The 27,656-nt window shown below is 47.5% G+C and overlaps 2 protein-coding genes and 1 long non-coding RNA gene across 4 annotated transcripts; 1 reads left to right on the top strand and 2 right to left on the bottom strand.

Moving 5' to 3' along the window:
- Nucleotides 1-388: 388 nt before the first annotated feature.
- ZDHHC12 (zinc finger DHHC-type palmitoyltransferase 12) lies at nt 389-5,815 on the bottom strand. Its single transcript, XM_059864811.1, has 5 exons — nt 5,640-5,815; nt 5,172-5,308; nt 4,167-4,253; nt 2,900-3,066; nt 389-2,415 (listed from the first exon to the last, which is right to left on the bottom strand). The coding sequence occupies exons 1-5, from the start codon at nt 5,740-5,742 to the stop codon at nt 2,106-2,108; spliced, it is 804 nt and encodes a 267-aa protein (XP_059720794.1). The 5' UTR covers nt 5,743-5,815; the 3' UTR covers nt 389-2,105.
- Nucleotides 5,816-5,897: 82 nt separating this feature from the next.
- On the top strand, nt 5,898-26,740 carry LOC132336896 (uncharacterized). 2 transcript variants are annotated; one of them, XR_009489017.1, is made up of 7 exons: nt 5,901-6,402; nt 6,939-13,138; nt 15,300-15,566; nt 15,874-16,198; nt 17,143-18,204; nt 19,256-19,332; nt 26,604-26,739. It is a non-coding gene; the product is annotated as an uncharacterized LOC132336896 (long non-coding RNA). The 2 variants fall into 2 exon arrangements; XR_009489016.1 differs by having other exon boundaries at nt 5,898-6,402; nt 17,143-19,332; nt 26,604-26,740.
- Nucleotides 12,360-27,623, bottom strand: ZER1 (zyg-11 related cell cycle regulator). Its single transcript, XM_059864806.1, has 16 exons — nt 26,961-27,623; nt 22,866-23,128; nt 21,916-22,066; nt 21,186-21,622; nt 20,159-20,335; nt 18,964-19,078; nt 18,324-18,470; nt 17,909-18,082; nt 17,117-17,332; nt 16,437-16,478; nt 15,979-16,098; nt 15,420-15,535; nt 15,118-15,306; nt 14,057-14,154; nt 13,677-13,779; nt 12,360-12,700 (listed from the first exon to the last, which is right to left on the bottom strand). Exons 2-16 carry the CDS (start codon nt 23,021-23,023, stop codon nt 12,643-12,645), a joined length of 2,301 nt encoding a protein of 766 aa, XP_059720789.1. The 5' UTR covers nt 23,024-23,128; nt 26,961-27,623; the 3' UTR covers nt 12,360-12,642.
- Between the last annotated feature and the right edge of the window lie 33 nt (nt 27,624-27,656).

Raw genomic sequence — 27,656 nt, 5'->3', positions numbered from 1 at the left:
CTGTAGCTGGAGACAAGGATCTAGGGAATTGTTAAGCCAAGGCAGGTCCCAGTGCTTCAGGATTCAGTGAGGTAAGAGCTCTGTTTGTACAAACCAGGGATAGTTCACACTCAACCTAGATTTTCTATTTTCAGAGCCAAGTATAGCTGCTGCTGAAAATTCCCATGTACAAAAATCCTTTCAACCTCCTGCTCACCCTGGCAGTGCACTGGCCTGTTTGAGCAGGATACACATTTTCCTCACTCTTGTTGGAGTGGCAGTTGCTGTTGGCCTCTGTGGTGTATTTTGTGGCTTTAGTTCAAGGCCACTGTGCAGTGGGAGGTAGCACAGTGGATTGTTAGCACAGGTGAAGCCTAGAACTTGGGTTCAAAGAAAGAGTCATAGACAATTTTAAAATGCATATTTAGTATTTTATTTTATAATTTATGGTTGAGTAAAAAAAATGGTAAATCAACACCCAGGTGTATTTTAAAGAAATACCAGACAGAGCAAAACTGTTTTGAGCTGTTGTACCTGCTGATAAACTTTGACTTGACTGATACCTGAAGAACCAGGAACTGCAGTGTGACGGATAATCCACACTTTAGCAGGTACCACAGCAACACAAGCATACTGCAGAATACTTCTGAATGGTGTACACTTCTTTACAAAAACAATCCTTAGCATTCTGCTATCCCTCTGATAAAGCTTCTACCCTGAACAAAGCAGACTGTGCACAGATTACAAACTCTGGAGCTGGTCAAAAAAGGGATCTATTGCTGCATTTAAATTGCTTTTGTACTGTCGTGCTGTATTAGTAACTACACTATTTTTTCATGAGTGTTCATCAGCTTTAAACCCTGAGTGCTTCTGAGTTGGTGTTAATTCCTGAGCCAAGATAATTAAGGCACAAGATAATTTTAACTAACATTTTGTTGTGGTTTTTCTTGTTTTGTTTGTTTTAGTTTTAACAGAAAAGGGTCATGACTAAAATTCACACCACAGTCTTTTTTGTTTTATAGCTAAGATTGGTCATCCCAAACTTCCTTTTAGTTCCCCATGGAAATCTGAAGTATGACCTTTTATTTCAATGGAAAACAGATCCTCTTGCTGCTGTCCTGAAAGCTGTCAGCATCTCTCATCTCAGGACCTGGCAGCTTTTCTCTTGCATTGAAATTGTATTATTTTATTAAAATCTCACTAGAGAGTTGAGGTAGTAGTAGTTTTACCAACAGTGTTACTGTAGTTAGGCATGAGGTACCCACCTCTGCTCCTGCTTCTCTCCCTGCAGCAAGCTACAGCAAAGGCCTGAGCACAATGCTATCTGCAGAAATAACTCAGTAGCCAGGGATTACTTTTCTGTCCAAAGAAAAGTGATGGTATCATTCTTCACTGACTTGATTCAAAACAGTGAATTGTCAGCAGCATCATCAACTTAAAAAGCTGTGAGAAAGCTGCTCAGGGCATCACAAAATACAGGTTAATTATCTCATAAGATTAACTGGATGTCTTACAGCTCTTTCTTATGCACATTAACAGTATTAAGCCTTAAATCTTCATGGAAAGCATTAAGTTGAGGCATGTGGACAAAATAAAATTTGCTTTTGACTCTCTAAATATTTACTCAAATATTTCTCTTGCATGCCTGATGCTACTGCCAAAAGGCATTGCAGTTCTCACAGTCAGAACTTGGCTGAAAAAAGGCCACAGGAATTACACTGATCCTGGTTGGTTTTATGTGTAATTGCTGCTGTTCCCTAGCAGCAAAAGGCAAGGGAGACCTTGGAGAAGAGAACTGGAACACAAATAGTCACACTAATCTTGCATTTCTTCTGGAGAGATGTGGATGCACTTAACAAAAGGAAATAAATTTAGAGATACCTTGCTCAGTCTGGAAATCAGCTCTGATGGCTTTTCTCTTCCCAGAACTGTATTCTTGCCTTTAACAGTGTGGTTTATATATAAAAAATAACCCTGACTATCCCTGAAATGTAACTTGTAGATGAACAGCTTGTGGAGCAGGTTGCATAGTCCATGATGTGTTAAAGTTCAGTGCAAGGAAACAGCAGCCATTGCATTAGCAAAGTTTTACCCACAAGCCTGACAGGTGTGTTGGCACACTGGGACTAGACAGGCTCACTGTTCTTGTGAAAATAGATGTTCTCCCATGCAGTGAGGTGGCGTGAACAGAAGAATCTCCTGAGATTGAGGATTATCCCTTGGTCAAAGGGGTTCTCCAGCTCCGAGTGCCGCAGGTAAGAGATGCGGTGGTGAGACATGAACTCCCAGGTCGTGGTGTTGCATGAGATCAGGTACAGGTGGGAAACAAGCAGCAGCAGGACCACAATGGTGAATATGAATATCAGGAGGAAGGACACGAGGAGGAAAATGTTGTGCTGCAGCCACTCCCGGGATTGTTCAAAGTAGAGGCCTGACCTTTCAATTCAAACAGAAATAAATCTGTAATTAAAGAAGCAGAACTAGTTTCTGCTAACTAAACTAAGCAAACCTCATGACACATTTGATTCATAACTAATGAGCTGCTAATAATCCTTGACTACAGAGAGTTAATATACTATGAAGTCCTGAGAGACTGCACCACAGGGAGTGGAAGCTAAATTTAGAAGATTCTGTTTCCCTGACAGCTGTGAGACACAATCGCCCTGGGTTAACTCCTCTCCTGAACAGCTGGAACCCTGTTGGAATTTCCAGCACTTGAATGTGTAAACAAAGATCGTGTTACAGGGACTGAAGCAAAATGAACAATGAAACCTAAATTACCAGAGACTGCTCAAGATTAGGGAGTGCCAGGATGCAAAAGAGGGTGAAGATCCAGAGGCAGTCTATGTTCTATGCCAGCTCAAGGAGCACTACAACTTTCAGCAATCTCAGAGGTCCAAAAGCCATCTCCCAGCCTTACCAAGCAACATGGCCTCCCCACAGCAGAACCACAAGCTGCACACTCAGGTAAACTACGAAGAGGGGGTGATTCCTTTCTCCTACACAGTTCTCAAGCCAGGGGCAGTGATGGTCGTAGCGCCGCACGCAGTGCTGGCATAGCTGGCAGTGCTTGGCTCGCATGGGTTGCTGCAAAACACAACCAGGAAAAGAAAAAACTCACTGGCTATAGTTCATGGCTGTCCCAATCCCACTGGGTAGAAGAGAACATCATGCAAATCTGTCTTTCCCCACAATATTGTCCCTAATACACTTGCTTGTGAGACACAGCACATCAACATTGCTAAGACAAATCAAAGGAATTGTGATTCTCCTGGTCAAGACCCAGATCGGTGGCATTCAAATTAAGTGATCCTCCCACACTCCTCCTATCCACACATTTTCTTTATTATCCACCTATTATAGAAAGTCCAGCGTGCCAAGGAGGGAGACAAAGCCAATCAGTGTAGTCAGGAAAGCATGAACCAGAGTACTGAGGTGAAAAACTAGAACCACTACTATCAAACAGAGTGGGCAGGATGTGATGCTTTTTGGGGATGTACAGAGAAGTGCCTTCATGTGAGTGCAAGACACTCGCACAACAGCTCAATTACCAGGCTCAGAGAAGGTGAAAGACCTGGCTGAGAAAAGCAGTGCTTCCTAGGATTTGTCCCCTGAAGTGTATAAATGCTTTGCCAGCTTTTCTTCTTGCAATAAGCTCATTCCTCTTGGTTGATACTCTTCGGGAATTTATGGGAGCTGGGGTAGTGCTTAATTTCATTAAACTGATAAGGATCACTCTGAAAAGAAGCCTTTCTAGGCTTAGGCAAACTTTTAAGAGCTAATTTAATTGCTGTAATTTCTCCTTCATGTTGTCTTTTACCATTCAGGCCAATGTTTTCACAATGACCAGTTCCCACATATTACACTCAGCTGCTTTTCTGACTATCAAGGTATTTTCAAAATAACTTCTTTGACAGTACTGCAAGGTCTGGCTGACATGGCAGTAAGAATGTGGAATACAATTTTCTCATGGCAAAAGAAAGATTCTTGTTTCTATAAGCCAGCAGGGACTTGTTTCAGCCTTGGAAAACTGGCCTGTGTGCCAATGCCATCACTACTACTTGTGTAGCTACATAGTCTGCCCAGCCTCCTCTAAGCAGCAATTACAGACTACCAACAGCAGCTGAAGAACAATATAAGCTTTCAAATCACTCATCCCTTCCTCATCCAGCATTCTGGATGCCCACCTTCACCAGGCAGTAACCACAGCGCCGCAGCTTAATGTCACCTGAGATCTGAGGGATCACCACACCTTGTCCTTTATCTTCACTTTCCTACAAAAAAGAGAAAGGAATGGACTGAGGAGGGTTCTTGGGCTCCTGTCTAAGTATGACTGAGCTGTCTTGCTGCATGCTTTTACTTAATAGTTACAAAGTGCTCGTTATCTCTATCATTAGGAACAAAATAATTCATTAGGATACCTACAGAAGCTGCTGACAGTTATGGTACAGTGAGAGAGAACAGGTTACTGCAACCCTCCAAAGAATGTCTGCAGAGAGGCAGAAATAACTGTGGACAAGATACAGTCTGGGACAAAAACAAGGTTACACTTCACTTCTAAACACAGTTATGTCTTTTTTGGTATGAGCAGTGCTAATTAGTCATACACAGCCAACACTGACATTAGTGATGGATGACTAAGATTGATAATGCTTTTGTCCTACAGTCTATAAGGCAGTGAACCTTGAGCAGACTAGCAGTTACTGAAACTTTGCATCTCCATTTATTTCACTGTACCTTGTTTGTGGATGTGTCCTCTGAGAGGGCAACAAATCCATAAAGAGTTCAATAAATAGAGCTGCAGAGAGCACTGTCTGCCAAGCCTGCCCTTCAGTTGGGGGCTTTTTTTGCACTTGTACCACTTAGCAGTGATTATTGTAAAATAGGTCATATATACATTCCACAGGGCACTGCAGCCTCTGCTCTAGGAGAGGACTTGAGCTCAAATGGCACAGTTAAGTACAAGGGAAGTGTGGTATGAAAGGCACATTTAAAGCCTGTAAACCCTGCTGCTGTTACCAAATACCAGTGTGAGACAGTCTGTCCTCATCTCCAACGGTCTGTGCATGTGTCCTTCATGCCAGCACAACAGAAATTGTTTCAGATTGTTCTTATCTGCCAGAGTAGAAAAAGTAGAAAAGCCTATAGACTTTACAGCTACTCCACTTTGTTCTGTTCATGAAGGGATCTACCTTCACTTCCTCTTCAGGCTTAACAAAACCCGGATCCATGAGGGACACCTTGAAGTACAGCAGGATCGAGCATAAAACCAGCAAAACGAAGATCAGCGGCTGAAGTAGCTCCCCGCGCTCCTCCTGCTTTTGCAGATCTGAAAGGTACCCAGAAAAGACAGAGAGCAGCAGCTCCTTGTGAAGCGTCCTGGATTTTTCTCTCTAGCCTCAACAAAGGGGTCCCGAATCCATGAAGAGGAAATGGGGAGAGACCAGGCGGAGAGAGGAGAGGCTGAGAAGGGGCTCCCAGACCCCCCCGCTCTCGGGGCACCCCGGGGCCGCAGCCAGGCTCAGCCCGTGTCCCGCGGGGGTCGCATGGCCCATCCCCGATCCCCGTGCCCCGCCCGCCATCCCCGTTCTCCGCCTGCCCCCGGGGGCGGAGCAGCCCCGGCCGCCCCCTCCCCGCAGCCCGGCCGGGCCCCGCCTCACCCGTGCGGTGCAGGAGGAGCCCGAGCGCCAGGGCCGCGCTGAGGGCTGTGTGTGCCACCCGCACCCAGCGCCCGCCGGGGGCCATGGCTTCCCCCGACTTCATCGGCTCCGAGGCTCCGCCGGCCCGGAAGGCCTCCGGGCAGCGCTGGCAGGGCCGGACGGGACACGGGCAGCGCCCCGAGGCGGGGCCAGGGCGGTCCAGCCTTGCGGGGGAGGCTGCGCTGGGCTGTTCGACTGGTTCCACTCCCAGAGCGGGCCGGGTTCTGCTCTCTGGGGCTCGGCAAACACCGTGAGCAGGGGTCACCTGGCTCCTTTTGTCCCCCACACCGCCCCGGCGTTGTTGTGCCCTGCGAGCCGGCCCTGTGGGCCTTTCCTCCAGGAATGTGTTTTCCCTGAGCCCTTCCCGCGTGTCCTTCCGCCCTCAGCCCGGGCTCTGGGGCGCAGGGCTGGGCAAGCTGTTCAGAAGCTCCGTTACACCGGTGCAGACGCTGCTGGGTGTGCTGAGCTGGGGAAGGGTCGGGCAGCAGGTGCCGTTCAAAGGCTCCTCGAGGGGATTCCCGAGGTGCTGCTCTGCGTTAATCCTGCTCTCGCTAATGTGGTTTTTCCATGTGTTGGTTTCCAGCCCCCGAGAAGAAGCGCGGAGAGGCTGTGTCTGGCTGGAAGCTGCCTATTAACCAAACAGAGCCTGTAGAATGTCTGACATAAGTCGAGGAGAGGGATTTGATCTGGTTGAGATGGCTGCAGTCAAGAGGCTCCTGGCTGGGTGAGGTCATTGAACTCCCCCGAGGGCTGCCGAGGGAAGCGGTGTGTATAGACTCTTAGCTAGAACAGACACCTAGAAGCAATTGAATTGCACCTTTGATTTTTGTCTCTTGCTAACAATAAAAAAACCCACCAAGGTGACTATAGTGCATATATATTTTACACTTTGAGTGTCTAAGGGAGATGAATGTTATCACAGATCTGTAGAAGTTCCAAAATCAATGCTTTCTATTTAACTCCTTTCAGTTCTAACATAGCTATACCTTGCTGCTTTTGTTACCTTCTTTCCCAATAAAAATTGGGAAAGAAATATAATATTCTTATTAAATTTACTCTCCAGCACCTGGTAGTGAATTCCTTGGTATTGTTTGCCTACAAATTGATTATTTTAGTTTCTTCATGAGTCAGTGCTGATGCCAGGAAAGCACCTGGTTGTGTGGGTCACTGAAATGGTTTACCTGAGACAGCTGGGTTGAAATGTTAACAGAAATTGTCAACTAAATTTTCAGCAATCATTCAAACTCTTTTTAATTCTAGGTAAATGCAAAGCCTATGGCTCTCTTCCCTCAGACACTTCAGGCTGTACTGGTGCTCAGAAAAAGGTGGGTAGTGTCTTTCCTTCTTCACAGAGAGCATAGAGAGGTGTAAATTTTAAAGCTTAATGAAAGCAATGTGAGTACTAATAATATTATCCACTTAAAAGTAGAAACATTTTGATGTTCTAGAATAATCTCTCCTAAGGAATATATTCTCAATCTCTTTGTGATGAAAATAATTTCATGCATGTTACTCTTTTTATCTTCTCCTTCAGCTTTGAAACCTATCTTGCAGAGATCAGGGCTTATCTCTTGTCTCAAGGGTTTCAGCCTCAGTGACTGGTTGAAATTAGGCTCAGTTACAGAAAGTCTCTACTAGTAAGTAGAGGAGAATCTTGGTTCCTATGGCATCCCAGGTCAGAATGCCATGCTGCTGGAAAGCTAAGGTATCTCTCTGGGCTCTTACAGCACAGCAGGTTTTCAGAGGCAGTTCAGTTTCATAGAAATGCTCCTCCCATCCTGTTCACCTTACTCCTTTACAGACTCCACAGTGACCACTGAATTAACTGGCACTGAGCCCTTCCAGGACCAGGGTCTTAAGGAGAAAGTCAGGCTGGCCTTAAAGCAGATTGGCTTTTCTTAAGTGCTCAGATCCTGCCCTTTCCAAAGCCCAGGCTGTAGAGTATGAACTGCAGATAGATTACAGAGTTCAGAGCAATCTGGACACTCAAATATTGTCCTGATTTTTTTCTCCTCTCACACAATTTTCTAACAATGCTCTCGTCTTCCACTGCTTTCTTCTGTTGACAAGCAGTATTGTGTCTTTTGGAGTGATGAAAGGCAAAGGCACTGAACAGCATCATCAACACGTGGCAGTTCCTTTCATTTTTAATTTAATAATCGACAGCCAATGGACCAGTAATGTACCTAAATAAACCACATTCATAGAACAAAGGAAGAAGACACTCTTGAGCACTAGGTTTAATACACAGCGGGTATCCAACGGATACAACAGAAAAGTTAATTCATTCAGAATTGTAAGGAAGCAACAGTTGTGCATTTTGATTTTTTTGCTCAGTTTCACCAGGTACAAACATTGGAACCAGGCCTCGGCATCAGGCAGGTCCATGGACAGAGTAAACGGAGACACTTGCTCATTATAACTGAGGGTATTTTCATTGCAAAACAAGGAAATACATATTTAATTAGCTGAAAAACTTTTTTTAAAACAAGGAAAGAGTTACAGAGAGGATCAGTGACAATTACATGAAATCAAAAGAGTCTGCTAAAGCAGAAGTGTTTCAATTCAGCAGAGTATCTCCCTCATTCCTTAAGTGCTCTCTTCTCCTTCAGCCCCCATGTTGCTTTTCTCTATTCCTGATGACTATTGCCCTCTGTGCTTCATCCACACACATGGTTGTCGTGGAGACCAGCTGTTTCCCTACTTTTAATTCTCTTTTTCCAGCACAAGCTGTCCTCTAACACCTGAGCTGTGGCAGACTCCTCCCTAAACAGTCTCAAGGAAATGTCTTTTCTATGGATAGTGCCTGACTGCAGTGCCCTCTAGCTCTTGCCCTACTGGTAATTAATTGCCTTCTTCAGGTAATGAGAGGGAATTGACTTACAGCTCCAAGACTTTTCTTCCCACTCATCTTTTGCAGAGACCAAAGTGACAGCAGCAGAAGCCCAGCCAAGGCGACAAGCTAGGTAAGATTCAGTGCTGAAGAGGATAATTTCAGTAGGAAGGTGCAGGGAAACAGCAGCCATGGTGCAGATGAATTATCTGCAGTGTTCTGATTGTCACAAATATCAGTGCTAAACTTTCTTGGCTTGGTCTAGATGAGAAAGTCTGGTGCTTCTGGGTGTTAAACATCATCCAAGTAGATGCCAATCCTTATGAGCAATTCCTCCCACAGATTTTATAAAATGGAAGCACTGGTGGGAAGTTGCTCACCAATTTGCTCTTATCTGCTCCAGAGAGGATGGACACCTGGCACTGCTGGGTCACTGACAAGGGCCACTGGAGGACAGGGCAGCCTCCAGCCAGGAAGGAAACCACACACAGTTCGGGTAGAGGGTTCCTTTGTTGGCACAGTCTCTGCAGGGAGCTACTGAGTTGTGTTCGTGCTCTGCTTGCCAAGCTTTGGAATATTAAAGGAAATGTAGTAGTGAAAACATGAAGAGTCTGAGTGGGCCAACAGCTACTGAGCACAAGGAGCCCCTCTGTGATATCCTTACATGCTATGAACTTCTCTACAGCTGGATTTTCATTTGAAAACTAGAACCCCATTCTGGTTTGCTGAGCAGGGTTGGTCACTGGCTGTATCATTTCGTGTGGAGCTGAAGTTTCCTGGCTTGTTCCTTTGATCCAGCAGAGTTGAAAGGCCTGAGAAGCATCCTTGGAGCAGTCAAGAATTTCAGGGTATCCAACTTCCCCTTTTACATTAAACCTTCATAAAAACATCTGCCACTTAGCCCTCCCTTCCTTTGCAGAACATTGATGTGATGTCTGCAGGCAATTCTCCTGTTCTGACCTCAGCTCTGGATCTATGGCACCAGTTAAATCCTCGCCACCAAAAAAAGTTTTCAGGTCATGCATTATTCCTGTTGTTTCAGTTAGGGAAACTGAGGCCCAAAATAGTTTCAGACTTCCAATTACAGGAACTGTTGGATTGTGCTCTGGTGCTCAAAGGATACTTTTTACTCTTTGATTCTTACTGAAGGAAAAATGTTATTTTTCAGCTCACAAAATCTTGAAGATACTGAAGCTTGTAGGCAAAGATTATGTTACTCTAACAGGGATGTTATTCCTTTTAATGTGCTGTCTTAGGCATTTACCTTGCTGGTGGCCTGACTCAAAATCTTATGTGAGGCTTTCTGCAATTGCCCAGTTAAGAGTTCCCTCTTTCACCTGGGAGTGGTGACAGATTTCAGCAAGCTGAGCTTTTCTGTCAGCCTGGCCTGGTTCCATTCATCTCCTTATTGCTGGGAAATTGAAATATTTTTATCCTGGTTTGGGCTGAGGTACAGCTTGCTGAGGGTCTGCGAGCAGTGAGAACAGAGGTTACCTCTGCAGTGTCAAACAGCTTTGATGCAGTGTGCATCCTGTTAGTCTGGGATGCAGCAGGTGAGACTCCAGAAACTGCTCAACTTGTGGAAGCACTGGTTTGGAAAACCCAAACCTTTGGGGTCTCAAGGCAGATAAAACCAAACCATTGATTGTCATTAGCCTTGATGTAGTTGTGCCCAAGTCTCAGAGTAGAGCCCAACTGCTTGGCTTGGTGGATTGCAGTGAGAGGCTGGGATGTGCTCCAGCTGAGATGGGAGTTCCCCAGCTTCACTCTCTCTCTCTCTGTGGCAGCTGCTCTCTGGGGACAAGGCTTTCTGATACCTCACATCTGTCATCTGTCCCCTTCTGCTCTACTCCCACCTTGCCAACACAGTCAGAATCTTGAGTGCTTTTTGTCAGTTGGTTCAAGATTTTAGTGACAGGAGGTTTCACTACATGGGCATTGGAAAGGAAGCAGATGTGGTGGGTGGTACTGCCATGTGAAACAACTTCCCAAGGACAGCAGCACTAAATGGGGAGTTAAAGAGCAAAGCCTGACTCCCCTAACAACCAAGGCTGTATTTGCAGCCCCTCTTAGTTTTGCATCTAGAAGGAAGATTAGCAAATGTTACACAGAAAATAGATCTTGATATAAGCTTCTTGAAATAAACTCATAGGGACACAAATTCTTAAGAAACAGGAATAAGAGAAAAATACATTTCAAATGACTGCAAAAAAGTATAATTTGTCAAGTTTTGCAATCTTATGAAAACAATTTAAAAGTGACACAAAAATATATATAAGTTTGAAAAATACTTAAAAGAAAAAAGTACAGATCTCACAATACCAAAACAAATGGACGTATGGTTAAAAAGGAAAAAAAAAAAAAGACATTGAATAACACCGTATTGGCAGTAAAAGTAAACCTCTCCAGGCAGTTGTGTTCTGTCAGTTTAAAGTGTCAGTTTGTGGATCAAGGATCCATCTCTAACGTGCTCACAAGGACAACATGAACTCTGAGCATTAGCAGAACCTCATAGCAGCGACTCAAATCCAAGAGCAAAGTGTACAAGGGAAGAGAGCAGCGAGTTACTGTGCTCTGAGGCCTGACATGTCCCAGCCTGCATGGCCATGGGCTCATCTTCCTTCTGCCAGGCACATAATCTTTTCTGAGTCCCTGCTAAGGGAAGATTTGTCAAAGAACTGTGATGAGCAGTGGGCTATGACATGGACAACTGTGCTGTTGAGTGCCTGGCTGTGAGGCAAGCCTTGGCCTTCACCTTCTTGAGCCACTATAGGTCTGGAGTGTCACAGGTGAAGACCAGCTCAGCGAGACTCTTCTCTCACCTGTGTCACACAGACTGGACTAATGCTGCTGATGGGACTGGGACTGCACTGGTAAGTGCTTCTGGGAGTCAGACAGGAATAGAGCCTTCTGCTTCTGAGAATAGGGGGAAGATGTTGGGGTGGAAAAAAAGGTGCTATTTCCTAGGACTTCCCTTCAGAGGGTGCCTGGAGATTCCCCACCTCCAATTCCAGGAGTTGTGCAGCAGTGGGCTTCCTGTGAAGGGAGATTATGATGCTACTGAGCACAGCTTGTGATGACAGATTAAGGAAGGGCCGAACAGCTCCAGTCCCATCCTGGGACTTGCACGAGGGGGTACAGCTGCTCAGGCCTGGGGCCTAGCAAAGTACAGTATGCAGAGGGAAATACTCTGGCTTTGTAGCCCTTCCCTACAAACCAGAACACTACTAAAAAAGGTGGTGAAGGACTGGAATGAAGATGTGTAGCCCTTTGTGAACAAACCTTGTGCCTTGCTGCACAGTCTCCCTTCAAGAGAGAAGCTCTGTGTAGCCAAGAAGGTGTAACTGGTTCTGCTGATCATCCCTGACCTTCTGAGGCTGGGTGGGCTGGCAGATCCCAGTGTACTGCCAATGGGGACAAAACAGACCTCTTGACTTAATTGGGGAAGTCTTACTTCCAAATGACCCACATAGAATTAGTGATGCTTCCATTAATGTGAGTCTTCTATTAAAAAGCCCTTAAGGGAGTGAATTGCCTTGAAAGGTCTTTAGTTTCTCCATTTCTAAGTCTCACTAAAATGTCAGTTCTTTTGGTCTATCTCTCTGGTATTGTGTCCCCCAACCTCTCTAACCAAATAAATAACTCATCACTTCCCACTGAGCAGCCAATGCTGATTCAGGACTGGTGTTCTTGCAGACATCACAGGACCTCATGCAGTACAGCAAAAGGGAATTTTCTAAAAAGTGGGAATTAAACGCCACACTAGTGATCACACAACTAGGTCTTCAAGCTCATGGTCATTTGAGGCTCTCTGTGTGGTCTAAAATAAATGGTTAAAAGATACATAATGTAATTGTCTTTGTTTTTTGTTTTCTTTTTATACAGAAATCATACACACAGAACTTCAACCTGAAACTTCATAACAAAAAAGTCCACTAAGTTAAGGAAAGCATTTTGTTGTGCAAAAAGTCCCTCCCCCCTCCCCTATTCACCTTCATCTACTGAGGGTCTCATACACACACATAAAGTTTCCTTCCAACGGGCGAGTTGGTAAGAAAGAGTCCTCCCTATGTACAGTGAGTTAGAGAGAAGCTGGATACAGTGCTGGCAAGAGGCACTGGCTGATTGCCTCTATCTGGAAGTGTCCATGTTCTCCTCCTTAAAGTTACTGCAGTGCTCTATAACTTTCCTATGGATAAAACAAGGACAAGGAGAGAGGGTTTAGTTTAAAGCTTATTGCACCTCAGCTGTGGGACAGTAAGGTAAGAACTGTCCCAGAGTTGATTTCTGTGTTAACAGTGTCCTGTTTGTATCTGAGACACAAACTTTTTGTATCTGTCAAAACCAGTAAACTCCACAAAAGCAGCTCCCAATTTGGAACGTCAAGTTATGGTAGTGCATGTCCAGATCCAGCTGTGACCATTCATTCATTACCCCTACACCCAAAACCTCAGATGCCTTTAAATCCCACCAGGAAATACATTATTACAAATGTTTGTCCTTCACTGTGCTGTCACCTGTCCCATCCCACACACTGTGTGTAACTGTGACTGTCTCCTGCAGGCTCCAGTCCCCTCCAGAATTTAGGAACCCTCAGCTGTGGGAATACCTGCTGCCCACTCACCAGGTATGTACTCCCAGATCTCTACTTCTCTCTTCTATTCATCCTGCAGGTATGAAATGACAGCTCTCACTTTGCCAATGATCAGCTGTCTTTTACAAATCTGGAAGGATGACTCCAAAGAAGGGTGTCATTGCAAGGGTGATGGACTCTACCTTCTGAAAAATGCTCTCATTTTAACTGTGCAGTTGGCAGGTCAGTGACAGGCCAGTATAATTCTGAAGACAGGCAGCCCACCCAAGTACAGGGAAAAGTGATAACTGGAGACGACTGGCCTAAGAACTGCAATTAGCCATGTGTTTCCCTTGCTCAACAAGCCAATCTACAACCCACTTGCCTGGTAATGATCTGTGTGTACTGCCCACCTATAAACATCTCTAGTATTCTGTTTTCATCCTCTTTTTCCTCTGTTTCTCCTCTATTCAATTCATACCTCTCATACACATCACTACAAGCCTTGCTTTGGTAGCCTCACTTTAGAGGAAGAATTAAAAACTAAAATAAGGCTAAACTGAGAGTTTGTGATGGTGCACTGGTGTCCTACCGGGCCATTTCCTTGGTCTCTTGTCGTGCTGAGGCCATTTTAATCATGTCCTTCAAGAGAGGAATCCCACCTTCTTTGATCAGCAGTGGGCAGTACTTGTCAGCTGCAGAGAAAAGAACAAATCAGGTCCTTGTGAACCCTCACAACAGTGTACAAAGGGTGGCAGGAGGGGAAGGAGAAGGATCAAAACAGTGAAGGAATTTCCTACACACCGAGTCTAATTAGCTTTATTTGGCTGTGCTGCCTGGACATTCCTGCATCACTCAAAGTTTTTCTCTACCTACATAGTTTATCTTGCAAGACCTTTTCTGCTGACAGCCCCAGGTTCACCCCCTCAACTTCTACAGTGCAGGGAATATGATTTCAAACAGAGAACTTACGGTAGACAGAGACCAGGTTATAGAGTGCCCAGGTGGCCCAGTGCTGGCTGACTGGGGAGATCCCTTGTGGAAGAAGTCGAAGGATTGGCTCAAATGACCTGCACAGAAATATTACAGAAGCTGTTAAAAATCCAAGAGTTACTTCTTTCAACACCTTTGCCACTCACAGCAATACAATACAGCAAGGGATCTGCTCACAGAAAACACAGCAGTAAATCCATTGGCATTTCAAAGATTCTGGCACCAAGGCTAAGTCAGTGTCCCAGGGCAGTGCTGGCAGGATTACAGGCCCCACCACTGCAGCACAAACACACTGCTCAGAGAAATAGCTGCAATGAAGGCAACTGAGCCCAGGAACTGATTTCCATCCTCCATTAGGCATTTCCTCACAAGAGCTGAAATCCAGCAGCACTGATCAGTTTGAGACAAAACCAAACTATACCCAGGCAAAGCTGGCTGCACATGTGCAAGGGTTCCTGTGTTTCTTCTGACAACTATATTGTCTATACTGTAAACAGGCACTGGAATGCCAGTTCTGGATCCCTGCCAAGCACTAAGGGAATTCTGAGTACCTGATAACCTCTTACAGGAAGGGGTTAAAAGGATTCCAGCAGTTGTATTAACCTCTGAAGGGATTTCTGGTACCTGTGTCTAAATATGCCCCAGACAAGAGTGAAAGCATGTGGCTTTGGGAAGCAAACAGACTTAAAAGGACAGATTGCAAAGGACAGCAGTATCAGAGGAAAATGCTTAGGCAGTCCCAGACAGACCATGGTTTTCCTGAACTACTCAATTTCAGCAGAAACTTGCAGGAGAAATTCTGCTGGGCTACCGGACTTCTCCCATAGGAATTGTCAGGTAAGGTGTCTAATTTCAGCATCTTATGTTTCAAAGGAAGATGTATAACCCTCACTAAAGAATATGTCCCTGAAGATATCTCTCCTTCACTCTGAACAGAGCCTCCATGCTAGGCTCTCTCTCTTCCTTTCTCTCTGTTGGTGTTTCCTTCCTGTGACAATCCTGGCTCCTGTGTGAGTGGGCCAATCTTTTCCATTGCTCACCTGTAATTGATATTTCTCCTGGAGTTGATATCCCAGCTCTGGATGGCTGACCACATCCTCTTCACAACTTCTTCTCTGTGAGGCTCACAGATCCCCCAGGCCTCTAAACCATCAAACATGATATGGGAGAGCACTCCACAGGCATTATATGACACCTCAATCCCATCAGCTTTGCTCTCCAGCAGGTTGCTGCCAAGACAGAAGAGATCACTTAGAGCTGCTGATGCAGTAAAGATTCACAAGTGTCCAGATGATTCAGGTGAAGAGATCAGAGCCTAGCTGGTGACCAGCCAGGCACTCACCTGAACACACTGATGAACTGGGAGGTCATGAGCTGCGGGCGGAGCTCCTTCACTTCTGCCACATTGCCCAGGAGGCCCAGCATATTGCGGTGCAGCTCCTGCTTCTCTGGGAACTCCTGGCCAGGCAAGGAACAGGATTATACACAGGTAGGACTCTGGTGATGCTGAGAACAAGCAACCCTGGAAAAAGCTGTACAGCACATCTAGAAAAGCTCAGTATTTTTGGGTAGTCAGTAATGGCCCCTTGGCAGGTGCCAAATGGTGCTAAAGGTATGTGTGAAAAGAGAGGATCAAAACCAGGCCCGCTGTTCACTGCTGCTCTGCTTGAGGGGGGCTGAGCAAAGATGGGCAAAGGGGAAGATGTGTTAACTCTAATTTTCTCTGTTCTACTGGCTGGGTGGAACGATGTGACAAATAAGAACTTACACAAGCTTTTTCTTTCTTGTTTGTGAAGTGTAGGAAGTAATGCTTGGAGAGGAGCAGAGCCAGGGATCCTGCCCAGGCACCTGCATCTCCACTGCTCCTGTCAGCATCTCTTCAGAGACAATCAGACACTTACTTTCAAGCACTCCAAGAACAGTTTCATGCCACTGTAGTTAAGGAACATCTCACAGTTATCTGGGGTCTCATCAGTGATGTTCCAGAGGGCACTCCAGGAGAACTCCATCACCTGATCACACTATAGGGAAAAGGACAGAGTCAGAGCTTTGATAATGCAGGAGCCTGGTGCAAGCCAATCACCTGTCTCCTCTCTGGCATCACCCTAGATGACTTCAGAGGTAAGAAAACCTTGTTGTTCACTTTCAACTTGTCAGTAAGTGGGTTTTTTGTTAAATATTTTTGCCTCCCTGTCACATTCCCCTGCCCTCACCCTGGAACAAGAAATTCTGCAGCATCAGCTGAGATGTCTTGTGTTTGTTAGAGAAGCTGAGCTGGCACTCTGGGTTGATTTCCATGCTTAAGTCAGACTGAAGAGAAAATACTCTATGTATATGTTTTTCTTTGAGAAACACTCACCGTTTTATCAGCCAACTTCTTCTGAATCAACTTTAGCATTGTCTGTGGGCAAAGAAAGGGGAAGAGAGAGAAACAGTTCAAAAATCATGAAGCTAAAACTTAACCAGTCCTGTAGTATCACAGCAGTTATGGCCAATTTTGATCTTTTGCAGAGAATCTACTTGATCTATCTTTCTCTAAACCAGGGGGACTGGGTCATGTTCCAAGCGCTAAGCATTCACAGAGCTGAAACATGCCACAGTCCCTGAGCTGTTGAGTTAGTTTTGAGCTGTATGACAAGGTCTGGGATGCACCATAACTGCACCAAAGCAGCCTTTGCAGTTCTTGGAAAAGACAGGGGATATGGGTTGAGTTGGGAAATTGATGCAAACTTGGGGAGAAGCAGAAGAAGACAGCCACAAGGTGGTACCAGATCTAGAAATAACCTGATGTGGTGAGGTCAGGTGTTAGGTTACAGTGATTTCCTGCCCTCACACCAGCCTGTCTCTGAGATCATAACCTCCAGTGCTGCTAAGCAAGTAAAGGGGTGGGTTCCAGGAGAGCTCAGCATTGCTGGGACACTGGTTCCCTTCTGTGATATTGCAAGGATGGATCATGGCTGGAGGCATTTGATGGACAGCTGTAACGGAATTGTCCTAGCTTGGGTTATGGATAAGTAGACACCTTGGGACCATACCAACCATGACAAACCCCATCTTGCCCACAGCTTCTTTGTGGTCGTTGTCCACCTGGCAGACCAGGGCGTTGCAGAGGTGCACAGCGATGCGCTGGATGGACTCGTCCTGCCGGCTCTGGTTGAGGATGTTGAGCAGCAGCTCGTTCACTCGGCGGTACTGGAACTCCAGCTCCTCGGGAATGCTGAAGTTACACAGTGTCAGGCAGCAGTTCCTCTGCACCTGGGGCAAAAGGAAGCAAGCACTGGGCCAAGTGGCTACAAAAGCACAGACCCCACCATCTCATGTTTCCTTGCTGCTTGGTACTCAAAGCATCTTCTTGCCTGACTACAACTACTGAGATTCCTGTTACCCTCTGATCTCGTGCTGTGCTTTAGCCATGCTCCATGACTGTCACTCCAGCCTCACAAGGCCACCCAATTATCCAGGGCCCATTGCTTTCCAAGCCAGTTCCTCACTGCTGATTGGCTCTCTAAACAGCTGACTTCCAGTACAGAGATTTGAGATGCTTCTTTCTGCTGACTCAACATGCCCTTTACCCACAACAATTTCACCCTACAGTCAGTGCTGGGTATCTGTGTGTCACACACACACTTTGACCACCATTCATGGAAAAAAAGGAGCACCCTGCATGTAATCCCCGTTGCTGAGTGGAGACCAGGAGCAGACCTGGGCAAGCAGTAACTTCTCTACCTTAACTCCCTGCAGGCAGAGGAAACCCAAATGCTGACACCAGGCTAAAGAATTGATACAGGGGAAGAGGACTATGGGAACCAAAGGTGCCTGGGGTGCTCTTACTGTGACCTCCTGGTAGGACTCCATGCCATTCAGCACCACCTGGATGACCTGGCGCCGCAGCTTCACGCTCTGCTCCATGCGGTACTCGGAGTTGGTCAGGTAGAACAGCGCAGCGCTGCCTGTCACCTGGATGTTTTTGTCATCCTTGTGGCACTTGAGGGCTGTGATCACCAGCTGCAGAGAAGCAACACAGAGCTTCAGTGCCACACACTTGCTGCTGATTCTTGGAGTGACTGTTAGAAGCCCACAATGAAAGTGTGGCCCAGGCATAGCAGGAACGTGCTTAGGAAATGAAGGTACCCAGTTCCACTGCGCTACTGGAACTTTCTCTGGAATGGCCTGCTACAGTGTCCCAGGGTGGAAAAAAAAACTGGGAATGCAAAATTCCCCTTGTCAGGGTGAGGCCAAAGCTTACCTGGAGGGCTCTCAGGAGCTGGCTGCAGCGCTCGATGCGGGCAATGTCGAAAAGCAGGTTGATGGCCCGGGAGGTGATTTCCGGCCGGTGCTCGGTGTAAGCCTCGATGGCATTCAGGACTTGCTCTTCGTTCTTGTCTCCACTCACCTGGTGTGGAAGAGCAAAAAGAGTCAGGGGAGAAATTATGAAGGAGGAAAACCGACATGAGAAGGAAACTCTGGAAGGTCAAAGGGTATACCTTCCCTTTGCCCTGAGAGAGTAGATTCAGCCCAGGATGAGACAGAGGTTGAGTCACTTTTCAGTCCAGAGGGATGAGAAAGGGCACCTTTGGGGTAGGAGGATGCTATTCAAAAGTAGGACTCCTACTGTCTTAAATCCTTTTCTGTAGTCACAGATATCCTCCAGGCAGGATGGTTTCTCCATGCTTTTCTCCAATGTTTTTCAATCCTTATAAAAACTATGTGGGGTACAGGTCTTGCTTTCTGACAGTTTTCTTGCATTATGAAGTAGTTATTGAAAGGTCAGAGCTCAGCTGTCACACCCAAGACCCAAAGAACTCCATTCTACTGGCAGCCAGGGTTCTCATGTTCTTTCAACCTCTAGCAAGTTCCTACTGCCAATATTCCTGCAGCCTCCTTACCTTGTAGGCTGGAATATGAGTCAGGCGGCAGAGGGATGTTTCAAAAAGGCCCAAGAACTGCAGCGGTCGTTTCAGGCCTCGGAAGGGAGCAATGCTGCTCTTTGCTGGCTCAATGCTGGGGGGAAAACACACGAGATTGCTCATGTTGGTACCATGTTTCTTTCTGACACAGAGATGGCTGCAGTCCTCCATTCACTTTGGCTGTACTGCTTCATACCCAGAGTGGCAAAAGCTACACTTCATTTTATACCAGGCAGCTGCTTATGAACATAACTCTAAATACTCATCCCAGGTGATCCTGAGTGAGAGGTGAACAGCTGAATGGAACCAGCAGAAAGAATTACTGCAGACAGGATGCAGCTTTCCCAGGTAAAATCTGTCCGGAAATTCACTAGTTGGGGTGAAAATTTCCTCTTAAAATGCTGTGGATTTCACTCATCCAATGTATTTGTAATGTGATAAACATGCTAAGTCTGTTTCTGTGAGCATGCAAGAACATTGTTTTGGCTGCCATGTTTCTTATTGACCAAGAGCCAGTGCATTATCACCAGCTCTGGTGAAAAGGAGCCATTACTGTCTCACTTTTGTGATTCTGTTCAGCAAGTGCTTCACAGGAGGGCAGAGGTCTTGGCTGATGTGGAAAACCAGACCTCTAGGTATGCCTCTGCTGAGGAGCACCGGGATTTCCAAGGGTTGATCTGCCCAGTATTCAGGTCAAATCTGAAACAGGCCTTTAGATTCCAAGGTCCTAAAACACACAGCCTTCCTATGAGTGCTGATGTATTGACTCAGTGTATAAATGTTCTGTCAGAAGAGCCTGGATTTCCACAAGAGTAAGAGTATTCTGTGTAGGAAATGTGCAAAGGGCTTTGGAGTCTTTTCAGAAAAAAATCCAGCAGAAGATCCCTGGGAGAATGTGTGTGGGGAAAAAACTGAAATACTTCAGATATGCATGGCAGGCAGATGGGATGAATTCTTTATTACTCTTACAAGTCCTTACATGTGTTGCATACAGTAATCACAGCTGATTCTCACACTAGTCTCTACTGTCAGGGGAACCTGGCAAGAGTTGTATCCTGCTTTTTAGTACTGGTTAGACCTACAGAATTTGAGAACTCAGAAGAGGGAACTGTTCTTAATTCATCTTTGACTATCTATCCATCCTAGCAGACCTCAGTAACTGCTGTTCCCTCACCTTGTCTGGCCCATCTTCTCCTCCATGCTGGGGATAGTGCAGTTCTCCAGCATGGTGTGCCCTGAGATGTCGAGCGAAGTGAGGTTCACCAGGTTTTCCACAAACAAGTTTAGAACCCGCCGGGTCAGCTTGAACTTGTAATAACTGGACAGATGGTCTCGGGAGATATCCAGGTGCCTGCAAGTGATAGAGAGCATCTCACAGCCTGGAAAGCATTAGCTGGGGCTTCTGCCTCCCGACCAGAGCCAAGTGTGATTATTATTTATCATTATTTCCTTCCCAAGAAGGAAGGAACCACAGGAATGTGGTTCTGTAGGCTCTGGCAGCAGCAGCTGGCCCTGTGTCTAACCAAAGCACACAGGTATCTGGTAGAGGGCTACTTGGAATGGACCACAGTGAATCACCTAGCCACACATCACAAAGGAAATTGCTCCAGGCTCAGAAACTGCCTTTTCCAACTCCATCACAGCAGCCACCTGTGCCTTTCTACCTGGAGATTAAGATGCACCAGAAGATCTTTTTGTCTGCTTCCCCCATCTTATAATTTTTCCACCCCAGGCTACTACATTATCCTGATTTCTTTCAGGTATTTAAATGCTTAAGCTTTGAGGAAATCTTGCTGTTAGGGGAATGGTGGGACAAACTGACCAGCCGTTGTGTGCAGGTGGGGTTCTTTACAGGACAGAGAGACTTTGCTGGCTTGTACTGAAGACTGGAGCAAACATCCCACTCACAAAAGTGTCTTCTACCTGTTGCACACCAGGTGGGGGTGATGGGGTCATATGTTGGTTTTTGTTTTTCCAATGGGAAGTTTCTGCTAAGTCGTGTCTTCTTACAAGCAAAATTCAGGCTGGCTTTAGACATGTCAAATATGTACAGAGTACAATCAGTGAGCCTGTTCACAGGAAGGTTTATAAGCTGAACCCAGCAGTGAGTGCCTCTCTGATAGCAGGCAAGAAGACCATTCCTCAAAGACCTTTCCCTATCATCTAGAGAAGGATAAAGAATGAAGAACAGCTCTGCTGACCTGAGCTTGCGAAGCTGTGCAATCACTTGGATGTGCTCCTCTGAAAGGTCCATGTTGTAAAGCACTAAGGAAACCAGACTGTCCTTCCACTGGGTCAGGAATCCCACATCATTCAGCTGGATCCCAGAAAGGTCGAGAGCTGCGAGGGAGGCCAGGGGCCGCAGCAGCGTCTCCACGTTTACGCCCTCGATCAGGCGGCCCAGGTTCAGGATGCGCAGGCGGCTGAAGCCTTCAAAAGTGAAGTCCTTGACCAAGACCTGGCGAGTGGGGTTCACCAGGCAGTCGTCCTCACAGCCCCCGGGGTTCTCCTCCTCGTAGAAGATATTGCTGCAGCCAAAGAGGCTCAGGGAGATCAGTGTGTGGCTGAAGCTCACCAAGGTTTGCAGGCTCTTGGCTGTCAGCTTCTCACAGTTAGTCAGGTAGAGCTCAATAAGATCCTAAAAAAAGGGAAATCAAGGTTAGAGATATTTCACAGGTAAAGTGCCCACCCTGTTTGCCCCACACCTCCCACTGGGACAGCCTGAAATCATGTATCATCCAACTTGACCAGTGTCCTATGCCATTCCCAATAGTGGCTTTGGGAGCTGAGAAGGGAGAAGCTGAGGTTAGTCCAAGGAAGACTTGGACAGCAAAGGATGGAGCCTTGGGAATCTCTGGGTGTCTGGGATTCCAGCTGGTGCCTGTGCAGCAATGCTGCTATGTAATGTGGCAGCTGTCAGTGCAGCCCCACCTGCTTCCTGATGGCCTCCAGGTCCTGGTCCTGCACAATGTGTTCCCGCAGGTGGATCCGAGCTAGCCTGGTGCTCCGTGGGTCTGAGAAGAGGGTGAAGAAGCTTTCATGGGGTTCAAAGATGCTGTCTGTCTTCACCAGCTCCACGTACCTGGGTGAGGCAATGGTGTTAGCACAGCACAGGCTCAGCCACAGCTCTGGAACCTGCACTGGTGACAAGGAAGCGTGACAGAGTTGTGAGCACACACCAACCCATTCCCTCCCAGTATCACCCAGATCAGCCTTTGGGGCAAAGCAGCTCACCCACCTCTTCTGGCACAGAACCAACGATCCCTAGGAAAATCTTGGGCAAAGATTTGTGCAGGACTCAATGTGTGTGAGCAAACTGGATTCTGGCAAGCACAAACTCCAGGAATTTTTTTCCCTAGCTGTTTAAAGTTAGTAATTTGATTTTTTCTCCCCATTTTTCAGAAAATTAGCTGGCCAGAATTCTCTGCCAGACTTTGTGAGCACAAGTTCAGCCAAGAGAGATTGTGACAGCCAAATTACATAAATCCCTGGAAACAAGTTGCTTTATAAAACTATGGAAGCCTTAAAATGTAACATCTGTTAGCACTTTGGACTCTTATTCTCTGCTTGGACAGAGTCTTGTAATGCTTCAGTGATAGGAAATGGGAAGGTTTCCTTGTTGCTCACTGACATTCTAGGAAGAAGCAGTGACTGTTTCACTCTGGGTTTACTCTTTTAATTTCCCTTTTTACAGCATCACGATGAGCTCTGACTAACTTAGAAAGGGTGACTACCACAGAAATTAGAATGACAGCAGTACAAAAGGGAACACTTCCTCCTGAAGTTCATGCAAACCCTTATTTGCTAATATGATCAACTGGAGAACTATACTCCCCCTTCTCTGAGCTCCCAGATCCTCCCAAACCAGGCCTGAAACGTACTCATTGACAAGCTTGTCACAGATCTCGCTTGGCAGGAAGATGTCGGGATGGAGCCGCAGCGTTTCGTTGTCCAGGAGGTAGCAGAGAGTCCCCTCCAGGTTGCGAAGGCAGTAATCAGTGCACAAGGTCATCAGAGACTCAGGACTGTCAGATGCCATCTTGAGGGAAATTATGGGAAAGGGAAGAGCAGAAGGAAGCTTTGATGCAGGAGATCCTTCCCTCAAATGAAGTCCTGGGATGAATTTATGGGCCCATCAGGATAGCTATAAGCAGAGAAGGGAAAAAAGATGCATTGAGAAAGGCACAACTGCAAGTGTCCCACAAAGCTGTCACACCAGCAGGACGTTGTATTTGCAGCTCATCACTTGCTGACCTCAAAAGGACCCACAGCAGTTTGGCCTCTCTGGCAGTGTGCCCTTAATTCCTTGGTGTTCCCACTCCAAGGGGACACTGTGGGAACGAGTTAGTGTGATGTGTTTGGAAATGAGGCTACACAGCAAAATGTTTCCTCATTGCAGGGTTATCTGGCTGACAAAGGCCCTTGGAAAGGGAAGTGGTAGAAGCCACGTTGCTTGGTTTCCTTCAGGGTGGGTTGGATAAACCAGCAGAACATTTACTGTCAGCATAATCCTTTGTAAGGCACCAGTGGGATCTGTGGCCCTGTATCTCCTGCCTGTCCTTCTCTTTGCCAACATTCCAAGTCAAGTTTCATTTTCAAGTTCAGTGTTTCTCTGTAGTGCCAAGCCAGAAGCTTCATGCAAATCCTTGAACTAGAGCGTGAAGTGGATCAGAAGCCAGAGGGAAACACAGACTGGTCTGGGATCCCCCTTAGTGCAGTGTAAAGGCAAGGATTGTGACTGTGCTGGATACCTCTACATCCAGCTCACCCTCACCACCCCAAATCTGTCACAAAGAGTGACTAACTGGAAAAAGACAAAGTGCTTTTGCCCTTCTTCATTTTTAGAACAGGATAAAGGATGGGTGAGGCAGACCACTGGGGGAAGCTATTCCTGTTTTCTGATTTGAAATGACCTGACTGCTCTGCTATCAAGACTTCCTCAGTGGGCCCCAAGGGGCTTATCAGAGAAGATAGCTTGAAGACCAACAGTGACATTTCACTTTCAAAGGGTCAAATCACATTACAAGCAAACCTAAACTTTTCTAAATATTTCCACAGACACAAAAAATTGACATGTTTATTTTTGATATAAAACCTATGTCTTATCAAAAGTCTGTCCCTGCTGGGCCTGAGAACACTGATGCTGTGGAGGTAGCTGTTATTTTCTGCACCACAGCTGAGCAGCCATTGCTGGAGAAGTTGTTGCAAAATGTCCTTAACCATATTCTATTTCAGATCTTTTTTTTTATCCTGCAGCTGCAAATAGCAGGACACTTGTGTGTCACCAGCTCTCTGCTTCTCTAAAGCCTATGCTGTTCTCTTTCCTTCATTGCTATGGTATCAGTACAAGACAGAAGAGTTTAACTCTCATTCCTCAGCTTAATCACTCTAAAAGGTAATGCTGAGGCAAAAAACCCCAAAACTTCAGCAATCGTAAAAATTGTACTTTAAACTCTCTCCAATCATGGTGTTAAGGGTGGAACTTGCTCTTTTGGTCACTGAGTGCTGACAGCGGGTCACAAGAACGTAAAACTGAGACTTCTCAACAGTGTCACAATAGCTCCATTGAGGTGCATGAGGTCCAGTCAATGAAAATGGAGGATTTGCAGCTTTGATAAAGGAGGAGCTCCACAATCCACAGTTCTCACCTTTGGAGTTAACTAAGGTAAGAAGTCAAGGCTGAAATGGGCCACTGAGTGCACAGTATTGTCTCCCTGGCTGGGAGGTCCTGGCAAAGGGAATGCAGGTGGGAGGAAGCTGTCCTGTGTCTGCTTTGGAGATGAATTGGCCTCACCTCCAGAACAAGTCCCTCTCGCAGATTTTGCCTGAAGCTTGCTGGAGAGAATCTTTCCAGAAAGGCAAGATCAACAGGAAGATGTGAACCAGCTGGGAAGCGTGTTCTGCTGTCCCTACCAGTTCCCCTGTGCCATCAGACAGGAGGTCTCTGCAGCCAGTGTTCTTCCAGTGTTTACTACCGACGGCCAGAGAACTCGAAAACAAATTCCCATTGACAATCTATTGTCACGTGCAGCTGGAAACGGCCAGTGCTTGGGACTTGGCCAAGCAGCTCAGAGCACCAGAGGGCAAGGACTGCCTTCCTGTGGCTCTGACAAGCCTCTGTTCCCTCTCTGCTGAGACCAGCACAATGCAGCTGGTTGATTCTCAGCCCTGAAGAAATCAGCTGCCCTTTAACTTCTGAGCTCCCCGTGATCCACCAACACAATCCCATGCAGAAGTTTAATATCAAGAATGGTTAAACTGTCCCACTGAAAGAAGACCAAAGAAAAGCTTTCATACTCCTGATTTATTACAGATATCTGAGCAGCTGCTGTGACCTTTTGTCCAGGAGACAACACAAGCTGGCCTCTCCCTCCTCAGACTGAAGACATGACACCTTAGCAGCAGAGAGGGAAGTAAAAGTGCCGATAGCTGCCCTAATCAATACTGTCTCTAGTCATAACCTCGATGTGTGACAAAAAGAAAAGAACTGGAAAGGCTGGAAAATCATTAACATTTGTCTAACTGCTCTCCTCAGGAAGCTTCATACAGGATGAAGCTGCCTAGTGACTGCCACCAGTGCTTTTCCAGCAATGAGCTGCCTGGTGCCATGTGGGTTTTGATAGAGTTTTGGTAGAGGTTTTCAGCATGAAAGACGCTGAAAATTCAAGAGCAAGAACTGAAAAGTGACCAGAACTTCAGCTGTCAGTATTTTTTCCAATTTATTTCTCTGACAGGTTTGCTTCCATCTTATTGCACCAAGGACCTGAGTTCCTCAGGGCCTCGGGAGCAGGCACACAAAAGCCCTTTCCATGGTCACACAGCCCTCTCTGTGCAGTAACAGCACCTTCCTGCCATCCACGGACCCAAAACCAGGTGCAATACAGGCAGCTCTACTTACCCCCTCCCCAGCATCCAGGACCCACCAGGCTCTTTGCAAATATTCCTTCTTTCCAGGCTGCATCTGCACTCTTACAGCATTCTGGGCTGCACTAGCACGTGAGGCTGGGGACCTCTCCTGGGGCTGCCAGTGCCAATATCCTCTCCCTTGGACTTCAGACCCATCATCTCTCACAGCCTCTCTCCAGGCAGTGCCCGGAGCCAAGCCAAGCCTGACTCACCATGGCTCCACGCCAACCACACAACGTTTATGCTGTTGCTACAAAAATGATTGGCAAAGCTGACTGTTCCAGCATCAGGGACTCATCCAAGGAGAGGGCAAACAATATGCACTGACGTGAGCTGATTACAGCGACTTCAGAATTATAAATGTAACGTAAATGCAGAGTTTGGCACAGGTTATGCTCTGAAGTGAAACTGCACTGTCATTTTAGCTGGCATCTTGCAGCTGCAAATCACTGTGATTTTATTAATAGATGGGTCATCGCTGCCTTTGTGGGGAAACACCATCCCTTCTGACACTAGGGAAAGTGAAGTAGGATATGGAACTATCCTCTGTCCCATCAAAGCCTGCAACTCCCAAACTTGTCAGCCAGCCAGGCTGACATCCTAAATGAGACGGCTTGCACTCGCCAGGGAATGCATAGATCTTTACCTGCCTGCAGTAAAGATGCTCCTTCAGCTCACTGAATTAAATTACATCACGGATTTTCATTCCATAGGTCACCTGCCCAAGAAGACTACCCGGAGTCCCTGGTCACGGCTCTCTGGGCGCTGGGGCTCCGTCAGCCCGCGAGAGTCTCTATCAACCCCGCGGGCAGCGCTGGCCCCGAACCCGAGCCATCCCTCGTCCCCGAGGCACTCAGAGGTCACCTCGCCGTGCAGGAGGTGACCTCCCCGTGTCGCGGGCCGGAGCCCTGCCCGGCGGGGCCCGGCTGCTCCCAGGAGTCCCGAGGAGGGGATGGGCACTGCGCCGGGGGCACCGTCCGGCACTGCCGGGGGCGGCGGTTCCTCCCCCCGCCCGGGCGGGCAGGCCTGTTGCCCCGGGTCCGGCTGGGGAGGGGGGCACCGGTACTCACCTGGCGCCATGGGGGACTGGTCCCGGCTGGTCCCGGCTCCCCGGGGCGGGCCGGGGTCCGCGTCCTGCTCGGGCCCGCTCCCCCCGCCGCAGCCTCCGCTGTCAACAAACCCGCCGTCACTTCCTCCCCCCGCGCCGGAAGCGCCAGCGAGTCCTTCCCCGGAAACACCGGCCCGGCCGGAACGCTCGGTCAGCGGGGACCCGGCGGGGACGGGGACGCCCAGTGACGTCACAGGGCTGTGACGCCACGCGGCGGAGACACTGACGTCACTGCGCGGGGCAGAGCTTGGCCGCGGCGTCCCGGCAGGGCCTCCCTGGGACGGGTCGGCGCAGCCCGGGCTGTCCCTCGCTCAGGAGCCTCGGCTGCCGCCGCCGTAGAGCCAGGGTGCCGCCGGGCCTCCTCACTGAGCGAGGCCATTCCCGCGAGCCCCGCTCACGGTTGCCATTGTCATGGGCCGGAACGTGCCCGGGACAGCGCGACCACCCCGCGAATCCCCTCAGTGCTTGGGGGACCGACTGCTGCAAGCCCGCGGGGTCTCTCCTGGCTCTTGGTGCCTGGGGAGGCTCCCACGCCGTGTCCCCCAGGCCGGGGGGCGCGGTGAGCCGGGACAGGGCAGGGACCGGGTCCGCGGGGCTCGGACAGCGCTCCGAGGCGGGCAGGGGCGAGGCTTACCGGACAGTGAATGCAACGGGCGGG

Source organism: Haemorhous mexicanus, chromosome 21 (genome assembly GCF_027477595.1).
Source record: "Haemorhous mexicanus isolate bHaeMex1 chromosome 21, bHaeMex1.pri, whole genome shotgun sequence".
Taxonomy (NCBI): domain Eukaryota; kingdom Metazoa; phylum Chordata; class Aves; order Passeriformes; family Fringillidae; genus Haemorhous; species Haemorhous mexicanus.
This window is presented reverse-complemented; position numbering and strand designations above follow the sequence as displayed.

Coding starts and splice junctions, on each gene's coding strand:
- ZER1 (XM_059864806.1), bottom strand. CDS start 23,023: ATGGCATCTGACAGTCCTGAGTCTCTGATGACCTTGTGCACTGATTAC. Junction 18,083..18,323: donor AGCTCCTGAGAGCCCTCCAG/GTAAGCTTTGGC, acceptor GCTTCTCTGCAG/CTGGTGATCACAGCCCTCAA. Junction 16,099..16,436: donor AGAAGTTGGCTGATAAAACG/GTGAGTGTTTCT, acceptor TTTTCCCTATAG/TGTGATCAGGTGATGGAGTT.
- ZDHHC12 (XM_059864811.1), bottom strand. CDS start 5,742: ATGAAGTCGGGGGAAGCCATGGCCCCCGGCGGGCGCTGGGTGCGGGTG. Junction 5,309..5,639: donor GCTCCTCCTGCACCGCACGG/GTGAGGCGGGGC, acceptor GGTACCTTTCAG/ATCTGCAAAAGCAGGAGGAG. Junction 2,416..2,899: donor TGGGGAGGCCATGTTGCTTG/GTAAGGCTGGGA, acceptor TTGAATTGAAAG/GTCAGGCCTCTACTTTGAAC.